This window comes from Ursus arctos, unplaced genomic scaffold (genome assembly GCF_023065955.2).
Source record: "Ursus arctos isolate Adak ecotype North America unplaced genomic scaffold, UrsArc2.0 scaffold_24, whole genome shotgun sequence".
In the NCBI taxonomy this organism is placed as follows: Eukaryota; Metazoa; Chordata; class Mammalia; order Carnivora; family Ursidae; genus Ursus; species Ursus arctos.
Window position 1 is genome coordinate 34,062,385 of NW_026622919.1, and position 13,595 is coordinate 34,075,979.

General features: G+C 40.6%; 1 protein-coding gene across 1 annotated transcript in view; it reads right to left on the minus strand.

Moving 5' to 3' along the window:
• The window catches only part of PPM1D (protein phosphatase, Mg2+/Mn2+ dependent 1D), a 43,782-nt gene extending 30,407 nt beyond the window's left edge, over positions 1 to 13,375 (minus strand). Inside the window, exon 1 of the mRNA XM_026517504.4 lies at positions 12,263 to 13,375. Coding sequence (XP_026373289.3) covers positions 12,263 to 12,998 — 736 coding nt within the window. The 5' untranslated portion in view covers positions 12,999 to 13,375. The remainder of the gene's footprint in view (positions 1 to 12,262) is intronic.
• Positions 13,376 to 13,595: the final 220 nt, after the last annotated feature.

Below are 13,595 nucleotides of genomic sequence, written 5' to 3' on the forward strand. Positions count from 1 at the left end.
GAAGGCATCAATTTTGCAGGCATAGATCACAGCACAGAGCTCCCCAGCCCATTTAGTTTCCCACTTTGGTTACAGATATTATTCCTAGAAACTTAGCCTAGAGTATGTTGAATGTTTCTTTACCCCTTTCAGTTATTTTGAGGGTTAACTATAGATCTTGCTAAAACCTTTTCTTTTCGGGGTCCCTGGGTGGCTCAGTTGTTAAGCGTCTGCCTTCAGCTCAGGTCATGATCCCAGAGTCCTGGGACTGAGCCCCACATCGGGCTCCCTGCTCCGCTGGGAGCCTGCTTCTTCCTCTCCCATTCCCCCTGCTTGTGTTCCCTCTCTCACTGACTGCTCTCTGTCAAATAAATAAAATAAAATCTTAAAAAAAAATAATATATAAGACCTTTTCTTTTCAAATAAGCTAAAAGATTGTTTTTTGCAGCAAAGAAACCGAAAAAAATAAAAATCTATTACCACATTAAGTATTAACAAGGTGAACTTCCAGAAAGAAAGGTTCTTAGGCACATTCAGAAAACAAAATTTACCTAAAATTTACCAGCTGTTTGCAAAAAGCACCTAAAAAAGAAAAAAGAAGGAAAAGAAGAAAAAGAGCTTTAAAAAAAGGGGGGGGATATTCAAAGATATAATATTAATATTTAAATCACATTTTTTGGTCAAAAGGCCTAACGTACAAAGAGCTATTCTGCAATGATCTAAAAATATGCAACAATCCATGCTTTCTTCATTTGAAAAGTCACCTTTAATCATATGCTACATTTTGCCTCAGATCTATTTCTAGACTCATCCTACTCATCTATTTATGGTTCTTTTCAATAATTGGGAGTTTAACTATCCCCCAATTATTATTCTTTCTCAATACTCAAGAATTTTTCCAAATAAACTCTAGAAGCAACTTGGAAACTAAAAACAAAAACAAAAAACCTGGGGCACCTGGGCAGTCGTTTAAGTGCCTGACTCTTGGTTTCAGCTCAGGTTGTGATCTCAGAGTCATGAGCAAAATCAAGCCCCGGGTCGGACTCTGTGCTCATTGCAGAGTCGGCTTGAGATTCTCTCTCCCTTCCATCTCCCTCTGCCCCTCCCACCCGTGTTCTCTCTCTCTCTCTCAAATAAATAAATCTTAAAAAAAAAAAAAAAAATCCTGTTAAGGTTCTGATTAAAACTGCAATAAATTTATATATTAAGGAATCAACATCTTTATAATTTGTCTTGTTTTCTACTTTACATTTTAATCTTTTAATTTTTAAAAAATTACTTATAAAAAAAGGACTTAAAACTAGGAGCATATTGGGTGCCTGAGTGGCTCAGTTGGTTAAACCTCTGCCTTCCTCTCAGGTCATGATCTTGGGGTCCTGAGATCAAGTCCCCTGTAGGGCTCCTTGCTCAGCAGTGAGCCTGCTTCTCTCCCTCCTACTCCCCCTGCTTGTGCTCGCTCTGTCAAATAAATAAATAAAATCTTAAAACAAAAACCTAGGAGCATATTAGAAAGACAGTATCAGGGGTGCCTGGGTGGCGCAGTTGTTAAGCATCTGCCTTCGGCTCAGGGCGTGATCCCAGCGTTCTGGGATCGAGCCCCACATCAGGCTTCTCCGCTAGGAGCCTGCTTCTTCCTCTCCCACTCCCCCTGCTTGTGTTCCCTCTCTCGCTGGCTGTCTCTCTCTGTCAAATAAATAAATAAAATCTTTAAAAAAAAAAAAAAAAGAAAGACAGTATCAATACATGAATTCTAACTTACGGTAAGTATTTTTAAGCAAGAAAATATGTATGAGCCATTAAAACAAAGACTAAAAAACTTTATAACAGAAGTATGAAACTTTTATGGGGCACCTGGGTGGTTCAGTCGTTAAGCGTCTGCCTTCAGCTCAGGTCATGATCCCAGGGTCCTGGGATCGAGCCCCACATCGGGCTCCCTGCTAAGCGGGAAGCCTGCTTCTCCCTCTCCCACTCCCCTTGCTTATGTTCCCTCTCTTGCTCGCTCTCTGTCAAATAAATTTTAAAAACCTTAAAAAAAAAAAAAGTATGAAACTTCTAGGGGCGCCTGGGTGGCTCAGTTGGTTAAGCATCTGCCTTTGGCTCGGGGTCATGATCCCGGGGTCCTGGGATCGAGTTCTGCCTCAGGCTCCTTGCTATAATAATAAATAAGTACTATAACCAAATAACACTATAATAAATAAGTACAGAATGTACACATTTTTTGTGATAAATTTAAAACTTGACGTACTTATGTACTTACCATGTACCAAATAATATTTACCAAGTTATTTAACTCTCAGGAGGGAAGTACTATCATCATCTCTATTTCAGAGATAAGGATGCTCCAGATCAAAGAAGTTTTCCCAACGTCATATAGGTAGTAAGTGGAAAAGCTGGGATTCAAACCCAGGTAATATAACATTCTCCTAAATCACTATGCTAAGAGTTGTTACAGAACTCTCATGCCAAAGTAGTATGGAGATGTAAAAGCTTTCAGGAAAGCAATCTGAAAACAAGTACCCACAACCATCAAAAGATGTACATTCTTTAAACAAATAATTCAGCTTTGAGAAATTTTGTTCCTGAGGGAATAATCCAAATGAAGCATAAAGCTATGTGGCTTTCACTTGAGCCCTTATTTATTGTACTAAATATAGTGTGCACCTGTCCAGCCCCACCATCCCTCCCCCTAGTACTAGCATCCCAATTTTGTTCTGGAGTACACAGCCTCCACTGCATGCAGTCTTTCTAATGCAACTGAAAAATCTGCTTGCTCCATGCCTAGAGGGCAAATGACTTCAACTAGATCAGACTCCTTCAGGTATTTGCATCTTAGAAAGGCATAATGCCTGAAAACTCTGGAATTGATCCACCCCAGAGACTAAAACCTTTCAATGAGTGTCCACTAGTTCCTATCACCTAGAGCCCCAGAAGTACCCTGGTTCTGTCCACTCTGAGACCCGGTTTAGTCTTCCAATTAATTCTGTTACCTACCCAATGTCCTTCCAATAAATTTCCGTGTTCTTTTCCTTCCTTAATGTAGAGCAAGTTAGTGTTACTTTCAAAGAACTGTAATACATAATTTGTATTACAAATAGCTTGCAGGCCACTAACCCTCAGAAAAATGTCAATTAGTTATGGAACCAGTAAGGGGCAGAAGGCATCAGGACTCTCGTTCATATTCCAGATGGTAACAAACAACAGTGGTAAGATAAGGCCAGCCTTATCAGTAAAGAAATAGTAGGCAGATAAGCAGATCGTCTGTAGTTAGCATACTAGCTTAGAACTGTGGTTATAAAACTTTTCTGGATCAGCTAATGCAAACCTAGACTCAAACCTGGCCTACGAGGCCAAAGGACTCTGAAAAACAACAAATTTGTTATGACTGATTGATATGATTTGAGATGATGGATTACGGATTAAATTTTGTCCCTCCAAAAAAGATATTTGAAATCCTAATACCCAGTACCTCAGAATGTGACCTTCTTTGGAAATAGGGTCTTAACGGAGGTAATCAAGTTAAAATAAGGTCATTAGGGTGGGCCCTGACCCAGTATGACTGGTGTTCTTACAAAAAGGGAAAATTTTAACACAAAGACAAACACAGAGAAGGAAGATGATGTAAAGACACACAGGGAGAAAGATGACCATAGGACTAGAATACTAGAGTGATGACACAGCTACAAGTCAGGGAATGCCAGGGATTGCCCGTGAACACCAGAAGCTAGAAGAGGCAAGATAAGAGTCTCCCTTAGAGCTTTCAGAGTTGAGTATAGAGGCTGCATGGCCCTGCCAATACCTAGATTTTGAACTTTAGGCCTCCAAAACTGAGACAATAAATTTCTTTTGTTTTAAGCCAACCAATTTTTGGTACTTCGTTACAGCAGCTCTAGAAAACAAACACAGTGAAATAGAGGAAATAATCTATTACAGGCATATGAATCCCATATATCCACTCACAAGAAAGATTCAGATGACTTTCAACTTAAATGCTTATGGAAGTAATTGGGTAAACACCAAAATCTTTTAAACACATTTTATTGACTCCTCTCTAGGCAAGGAATACTAATGAAAGAGGCTGAAACTAAAATTGGTTCCCTGATCTTTGTGGGGATGGGAGAACGCTGAGATGACAGATCAGAAAGGAGTAGTTAATAACCCAAAGCAAAGTTGGTAGGATTATCTTACCTAACTGACAACAGGCAAAAGAAAAAAATGGATCTCCAGAATGGTCACTCACAAGGCCTTATTTGACTCAAAGAACAAAAAACAAAACAAAACAAGAAACAAAACAAAACAAAACAACAACAACAACAACAAAAAACCTTCCATGTTTAGTTAAAGGAGTACTCTTAATCTTCTTCAAAATGGTATGTGGCCATTTTCACATGTAGCTATACACTGAGAAGAGAGAAATATATCACTGAGTACTGAAGGATGGCTCTAAGATAATTCTGGAACTCCAGAACAAAACCACAGTCCACTGGTCAGGAGCTAAGGCTCATGGAGTCAAGTAATAAATAAGACTTTGAATCCAGTCCACCTCAGACTCAGTGGAACCCGCAACCTATCCCACAGGTAGTTTAGTCCCCAAATAACTGCAGCAATGAATAGTTTCCCCTCATAGCTCTTTTTTTTTTTTTTTTTAATGTGATGTAGTGTTCCATGATTCATTGTTTGTGTATAACACCCAGTGCTCCATGCAATACGTGCCCTCCTTAATAGCCGTCACCGGGCTAGCCCATCCCCCCATTCCCCTCCCCTCTAAAGCCCTCAGTTTGTTTCCCAGAGTCCATAGTCTCTCGTGGTTCATTCCCCCTCCCCATTTACCCCCTCTTCATTTTTCCCTTCCTTCTCCTATCCCCTCATAGCTCTTAACCGACAGGTCAGGAAGTCTATCATAGTAGAAAAGGACAAGTGTAAGATTTTGGAGCTCCACACCAATGATACTATCTTCCAAAACAGTAAACTAAAAGCATTACTTCATCTCTCAAAGAATCACAAAGATTGGTTGCCACCCTTAACAAAAAAGCAGGGGTGGAAAGTCTGATTTCTCTTGGAAAATGACAATGGATTATATTCAAATGGTGACCCTAAATGCAGCTGCTGTTTCTGATTTATCCTCTTCAGTGAAACAAATAAATACAGCCTTGGCTATTTGGTATGCGTGTAGCAGCAGGACCCTGATGAAACTGTTACCCAAACTCCCGGAGATATCCAGATTTCTGATCTTTCTGCGACCTGTTAATTCAGGTTTGCCTTTTCTTTTTTACACGACTAATTCAAAGAATTTCTTTTTCTTGAACTGATAGAGACTAAATGGCCAACAAGATATGCTACACTCCCAAATACAATATCTAATTTCTACAAACAAGGGCATTCTACATGTCCACAATCAACCATCTCATTCAAATTTTTATCAATTATCCTAATAATATGCTTTATAATGAAAGGATAAAATTCAGGACCACTTTATTATATTTACTCATCATGTCTCCTTAGTCTTTCAATCTGGAACAATTCCTGTTTCCTTGAAGCTTTTTAAGAGTACTAGACCAATCATTTCAAGAATGTCTCTCCATTTGGATTTGTTTCATGTTTCCTCATGCTTGTATTCAGATTATGCATTTTTGGCAGGAATATCACAGAAGTGTTAAATATGATCTTTTTACTGCAGGCAGTATAAAATTTCAATTTATCCATTAAAAATGATGCTACCTTTGGTCACTTGCTTAAGGTGGTATCTACCAGGTTTCTCCACTATAATCTTTTTCCCCTTGTAGTTAGTAAGTATTTGTGGGAAGATAATCTGAGATAATATAAAAATCTTTGTAGTGGGTTGAATGGTCCCCCCTCTCCCATGAAAGATAGCCCCACCCAGAACCTGTGAATGTGACCTTATTTGGGAAAAGGGTCTTTGCGGATGTAATTAGGTTAAAGATCTTAAGAAGAGATCATCCTGGATTAGAGCAGGCCCTAAATCCAAAAACAGGCGTCCTTAAAAGAGAAGGAGAGAAGACACAGCGGAGGTGATATAAAGATGGTAGAGACTAGGTAATACATCTACAAGCCAAGAAATGCCAAGGATTGCTGGCAGCCACCAGAGGCTAGGAGAGCATGGAAGAGATTCTCCCTCAGAGCCTCCAAAACAGAGGCTAACACCCTGATGTCAGACTTCTGGCCTCCAGAACCATGAGAGAATAAATTTCTGTTGCTTTGATCTACCCAATAAGAAACTAACTACCCAATGAGAAACTACCCAATAAGAAGCTAATATTTTTAGTTTCTTCTCAAATTTTCACCCACTAGTTTTAGCATTCGCTGATGTTTCTTGACTGAATCATTATTATGATGGTTACTAAATATGATTTTCTAAAATTCTATCATTCCTTTTACTTTTATTAGTGACCTTCTACTGTAAAGAAAAGCTTTACATCAGCTTTATTTGTAACAGCCAAAACTGCAGACAACCCAAATGCCCATCAACAAGTGAATGGATAAACAAATTGTGGTGTATCTATACAATGGCATACTACTCAGTAATAAAAAGGAATGAACTAATGATATATACAACATGTGATAACAGATTATCTAATACTGATCAAAAGTAAAAAATGATTAACAAAAATAGAAAAAATTGGTACTTGAAAAATATGGCAAACTCTTTCAAACATGTGATATGTGAGAGGGTGAAGGTCCTTTAAAATAAAAAATGAGAAATACTAAACTAAAATATAAAGTTTAAAACTCTCTGATTTAAGAGAACCCTTCTTCAAATTTAGTTCTATCTTACTTTCCCTTGTCTTTCCCTCTATCCCTCCCATTTTCTTTCTGTTTCAGTCTCCCTAAATTTAAGGTAACAAAAACTACTGGCCAAACCTATAACCAACAATGTAGGTTAAGAACAGCTCCTTCATAATTCCTTTAGTCACATTCTTTAAAGTAAATGCTCTGATCCTCAAACTAAGTTAACAAAACTTCCACTTTATTTTAGCTATACTGGAATTAAAATTAAAAACATAATTTCAAAAAGAAAAAGAAACTTTAAAGATCTTTTTAAACATATTCATCACCTACATTTTATTATTTTGGAATCACTTCATACCAGCATGCCACACATGCACACCCTCTCTCTAACAATTTCTGAAATATTGATACTGCTTAATAATAATGAAAATCAAAACTAAGGGGAAGTAAATAACTTAAAAAAATTTCCATATTTCATCTTCCTCTACAAGTACTGTGGTAAATTTCCCGCAATCACATCAGAGACCACATTTATTTCAACAACGTACTGTTATCTTTCCAGGGGCTCTCTTGATAACATAAGTAAATCATAATTGGATACACAGGAATTAAAACTGCAATTTGTTCACTACTTTTTTTGAACTATCAAAAGAAAGAGGCAAGAACATTATTTCAAATGAACAAACCTAAAAAAGGAAAAACTTTAAAACATTATTTCTTAGAAGGCAAACATAATGCAAGAACAGTAAATCCATACATATGAATATACATAAATTAGGCACAGACTATAACTTGAGATCAAGAAATAATGAAAGTAAGAAAATAATATAAAAAAAGGGACTTTAATTTCACTTCCAGGGTTTCTACCCAAAAGAACTGAAAACGTAATCAAACACATACCTTTGTTCACAGCAGCATTATTCACACTAGCCAAAAAGTGGAAACAACCCAAATGTCCATCAACAGATGAATGGATAAACAAAATGTCATATACACATAGGATAGAATATTATTCACCATTAAAAAGGAAAAAATTCTGATACATGCTATAATTTAGATGAACCTTAAAGAAAGTATTCTAAGTGAAACAAGACACAAAAGGACAAATATTGTATGATTCTACTTATTAGACCAGGGGCTGGGGAAGAAGGTAATGGGGAATTACTGTTTAATGATTACAGTTTCTGTATGGGATGATAAATTCTGAAAATGGAAAGTGGTGAGTGTACTTAATACCACTGAATTGTACATATAAAATTGGCTAAAATGGTAAATCTTTTAGGATTTTATTTATTTGTCAGTGGGGGGAGAGGAGAGCACACAAGCAGGCAGATGGAGAAGTAGGCTCCCCGCTGAGCAAGGAGCCTGATGTGGGACTTGATCCCAGGACCCTGGGATCATGACCTGGGCCTAAGGCAGATGCTGAACCAACTGAGCCACACAGGCATCCCTAAAATGGTAAATCTTATGCGTATTTCACCACAACTTCTAAAGGGGGAAATTTTTTTAATTAAAAAATAAAAGTAAAAAGGCCAATTTAATAGTTTCACCCACAGAAACTCAACTAACCTAGCACCTACTTTGAGCAAGGAATCAGCTCTAATAGATTAATTATAAAGTATATAAGGCACCCCCTCCCACCAAAGACCTCAAGATTTATCTGAGAGGCAGATAAAACATAATGGTTATCTCACAGTGGTCTGTGTGATTTTTACAGGGATTTCACAAAGCCAAAATTATTTTCATAATAATTCTAAGAGCCCTTTCACTGTGTTGACATTTGCACTGACGGTTCAAAAAGAGTGGTAAAACTGCTGGTTTTAGCAGGAATCGAGGCAGTGACACCAAGCTGAGCTAGCAGTCACTGTATTTTCCATAGCCACCCACTTCCAGTTAGAAAAAAAAAAAAAAGGCAAACCAGTTTTACTTAAGAATGTTCTTGATGTCGCAATAAAAATTAATTTTATTAAGCCTCCACCCATGAATACACATCTTGTTATATTCTGTATGACAAAAAGGGAAGTATGTACAACAGGCTTCTGTTGAACAGTATGGCTATCTAGAGGAAAAGTACTTCTGACTGTGAATTATGGAATGAATTAACCCCATTTTTCATGGACCATCATTTTTACCTGGAAGACTGATAAACTATTTTAGTAAGACTTGGACATTTGGCACACATTTTCTTCAAAACAAACAAAGTGAGCCTCTCCCTTCAAAAAAAACAACTGACAGGGGTGCCTGGGTGGCTCAGTCAGTTAAGCATCTGCCTTCTGCTCAAGTTATGATCCCAGGGTTCTGGGATCGAGCCCCCGCATTGGGCTCCCTGCTCAGTGGAGAGCCTGCTTCTCCCTCTCCCTCTGCCTGCTGCTCCCCCTGCTTGTGCTGTCAAAAAAATAAAATCTCAAAAAAAAAAAGAAAAGAAAAGAAAAGAAAAAAAGAAAAACAACTGACAGTATTTGTTGCCAGTAATAAATTTCTAATTGGTGCTTTAAAAACTTACATTTTGGAAAATGTGTATCCACTACAGTGAACTTGATTGCTTCCCATCTTAAGATTTTTCTGATGAGATCAGAAATATTAACAAATGTGATGTTTTCATATTGCATAATAAAATGTATCAATATTTAAAAGATCTGCACAATTCAGTGAAATATTATTTTCTAAACGACTTATGTACCATGTCATAGATTACACATGGGTAAAAGATTCATTCAAAGTGCAAGACGGGGGCACCTGGGTGGCTCAGTCAGTTAAGCGCCTGCCTTCAGCTCAGGTCATGATCCCAGGGTGCAGGGATCCAGCCCCACATTGGGCTCAAGTGGGGATTCTGCTTCTCCCTCTGCCCACCTCCTCCCCCTACCCCCGCTTGTGCGTGCTCGCTCTCTCTCTCTCAAATAAATAAATAGATCTTTTTAAAAAGTGCAAGCCAGACCAATGGATTTTAATGTAAAACTACAAAAAGTCCTTTGATAAGGTTTCAGATTCCATTTTTACTAACCTTAAGAAATGATCACTTTGGTGTAGAATATCCAGAATTATCTGAAAATACTACTACTAACTACTCCTCCCTTTTCCTATTATACATGTGAGGCTACCCTGTTTATATACTTCAACCAGACAACATAGCACAACAGACGGAATGCAGAAGCAGATATGAGAATAGTTATTTCAGTATTTATTTAAGAAAAGTGACTTTTTATTTAAATTTATATATTAATAATGAATATTTACTGAATAAATATAAATTATGAATAGTATATTCACTTAAATATATTAACATATTTAGTTTATTTTTAATAGATTGATAAATATTTTTAAACTTTCTCAGTTTAAATTTCTCACAGAGTAAATATGACAGATGTAGCTCACATAAACAAAAGCTCTTTGGGGTCCTCAATCATTTAAGAGTAAAAAGGGTTCTAAGAATAAAAAGTTTTGAGAAGCACTGCTATAACCTAATGACTACAAAAGTAGAAACAAAGGACACTTAATTCCCAAAGAAACAGAAGTGGTCACAGAAGAAAACACACTGACTTAGAGATTGAGGAGTTTATTTTTCAGTTTTCTTTTTTGGGGGAGAATTCAAGAAAATGGCAGTATTTCAATGTGCCCTGGGGAAAAGGTGAGTAGACTAATGTGTTGGAATTGTAACAGATAAAATTGAATAGGGAGTCTAAAGTTGGAGTGGGAAGAGCTTGGCCCACTGACTACAAACTGCAGAGTTTGTTTATATTATAGAAAATGAGGAGCCACCCATGAATTTGGGACTGAAGTACAATTTTTTTTAAAAACCTGCATCTCCTGTGTCAAGACTTTCATATACTCAGCATTTTCTTTTTTTTAATTCAAGTTTTGAGGATGGAGTACAAGGCTTAGCTGTGGAACAAAGCAAACTTGAATGTTTGTTCGGTATATAAGGCTCTAAACCATGCCTCACAGGAGTGAAAGTTTGACTCAAAAAGCACATGTCAAAAAAAAATACACATTCACATTTGATGGCACGGTCCCTGCCTTATTAAAAAATGCTCAAGTAACAGGGTTTATGCTTTATCCTTTTAGCTCAAATATATGGCAAATTCATGCTGCTCCAAGTGTACTGCAAAATAAACAGGACTCTTAATAGTTCTTTGTGTCTAATCTTCCCCTATCTTGTTATCTTGGTGTTCACTCCTGGCTGCCCTGCAGGCAATGAAATGACATATTCTGGAATATACTGCAGTGCTTTCAGCTCTGCTCTGCCTACACAAAAACAAAACAAAAAATAGGGGCCTCTGGGATTGGATGGGAAACGCCTCTGACAGGAAGACTGGTTGTTCTATGAGTCAATCAAACAATTTTTGGCAGAAAGCCAGGCAAACAGAAAACAGACTTTGAAAGAAGCTAGTCTACAACTCTATGACAATACCTTTTTTAAAAATGTTCTCTATTTGACCAATCTTTACACTCTTCTCTTTCTGTCCCTCTGCCGAAAATAAAGCAACATTATGCTACCATTAAACAAGAGGATTTTTTAAATGACAGAAGTTACTATCTTTTCTCTAAAAAAGATTCACGCCATTCACACAGAGCAATGCGTAAGCAGCTGTAAGTCTGTATAATAACACATGTTGGGTACAGAAACGCTGAAAGATTTAGAAAACATTTAAAGTTTAGATGAAACTACAACTCCACCGAATTTTTAGAAAGTAAGCTGTTTCCTTTTAGCCTATCAGCAATTTCTTTTCTCTTGTTACTTTGACCGGCAATTACAACTTTTAACTAGGAACCGGTGAGAAGAATCTGACAGCAATTAGCTAAGGCAACTAAAACAAAAAGTGTACTTTGAAAAAGCCCTAGTAGAATTCGACACACACCCCTAACGTGGGGCCAGTTTAAGACGTAACAATGCATTCCTCGCTTTTGTTTTCCATAAGCAGTACAAGCATAAAGATGCTAAAAACATTTTATGATCCACACAACCGAATTCTTCCCAAGACTTGAAGTCGCTGGATGACATCTGACCTTCTTCAATCAGTCTACAGTATACTTCGACTACCAGCCACCTGGGGTCAATTGGGCGAACTGACACACCACCGGTAGGAGGCAACCCGACAGGGACAAGTCCTTCAAAAAGCAAAATGATGACAGATTCTAAGGAAGCGCTCTCAATTCTGCCGTCTCTGGCTTCCTTTGCGTGGGGCCCAGGTAGCAAGTGTTCTCAATTCGTCTTTTGGCTAAAATCTGGCGCCAGGTTTCAAACGCGTATTCGCAGCCTGCCACCAAAGTGAAGCCGGGAGAGGACCGCTACGCTGGACCCTGGGAGGGTGCGAATCAGGAGCGGGGCGGCTGCGGGATACAGAGATCCGATCTCTCCCCAAAGCCAGTGTGGCCGGCCCTCCACCCCGGGAAGCGCTACCGGACCGAGGAAAGGCTTCACTTCCACCAAAGTGCACTTTGTAGCGCTCTCGGAGCCGGGGGCCCACGCGGTGCTGGCGCTCTTAGAAGAGCCCTCAACGGCCCGAGAAAGAGGCGGGCGGCAAACAAGCAGCGAACTTACCCAGTTTCTTCCACATGGCGAGGTGACAAGCGAGGAAGCCTTTGCGGATGGCAGCACAAACCTTCGCCGGCTCGGACGAGGTGAATCCCTTCTGCTTCTTGATGAAACCCCACAAATGCTCCCGGGCAAACTGTGCCGCCTCCCGCCCGCCGTGCCCGTCGCACACGGCGAAAAATGCCACTGAGGAACGGCGGCGGCAGCAGCGACCCGGAGCTGGAGAGGCCGCGGCGTCCGGGGGAGGGTCGCGAGCCTCTCGGGCTGCCACCGCTGGGCCTTTCCCAGAGACTTCGCTGCCAGCAAGAGTCGGCGGTGACGGCTGCGGAAGCGACGGCTGAGAGAGCGACCGCCGCGGCCAGGGCTTTTCTTCAGCCGTCGGCTCGGGCTCCACCACGATTTGAGTAACGTCCTCCATGTACTTCCTCCCGCCCTGGTCGGAGAAGACGCTCACTCCCAGCGAGTACAGCCCCGCCATGGCCGGCTGGCTGGGATCCCGCCGGTCCCACGCAGCCCGCCGAATCCGGCGGCGGGAGACACACTCCGCGCCCGCCGGCCAACTATTGTTTATCTTCGACGACGCCGAGAGGGGGGAGGGGGCGGTCCCGGAGGGGGGGGGGCGAGCGATGTCGGGACTTGTCCGCGAGAGCTGGGCCGGAGCTCTAGGGCTAGGGGAGGCGAGCAGCTGCGCCTGCGCAGTGTGCTTCCCCGCCTGCCCGCGCCCACCACACAAATCAGACATTCTCCCCGGCTGTCGTCACTCGGCTCTCTGGACCCGACCAATCCGGAGTCGAGTTGGAGCAAGCCCGCCCTCCGCCCCCAACCCTAGCTCCTCCCAGCAACGGCCGGGCTCTGTCCCCTTGCGCGGGCGCTGGGCCCGCGCGCGCGGCGGCCTGGCTTTCTCTTTTGCTTTGGGTGTTTTCGCCCTCCGGGTTTTCGTCCCAGGCAGAGCACTTACCGAGCAACTTAGGTTGTCACCTTTTTGGCTCAGTCGCCAGAATCGTAATGCAGCCTATTGGCCTTGACGTTACGCCGCTCGCGTTGCTGGGATAGTCGCGTAGGCTCGGGCCTCCCACGAGTGTAGAGAAGCTGGGCGGTGGGGGAGACCTTCTATTCCTTCAAGTGAAATGGCGGGAAACCTCACCTCGGAAGGTCGTTTGTGAGCAGGCTGGAAAAAAGTGTGGCATTCTTTGTTGTGGATTTGGGTGGGATGTATCCAACTAGGAGTTGAAGCAAGCAATCCAGTTTGTGTTGTTAAAGAAACTTGGGGAAATTTCCACCACCCGCTGAACAGTCTTGTTTCACATAACTAGGTATGTCGGAGACTTAAAAGGGTTAT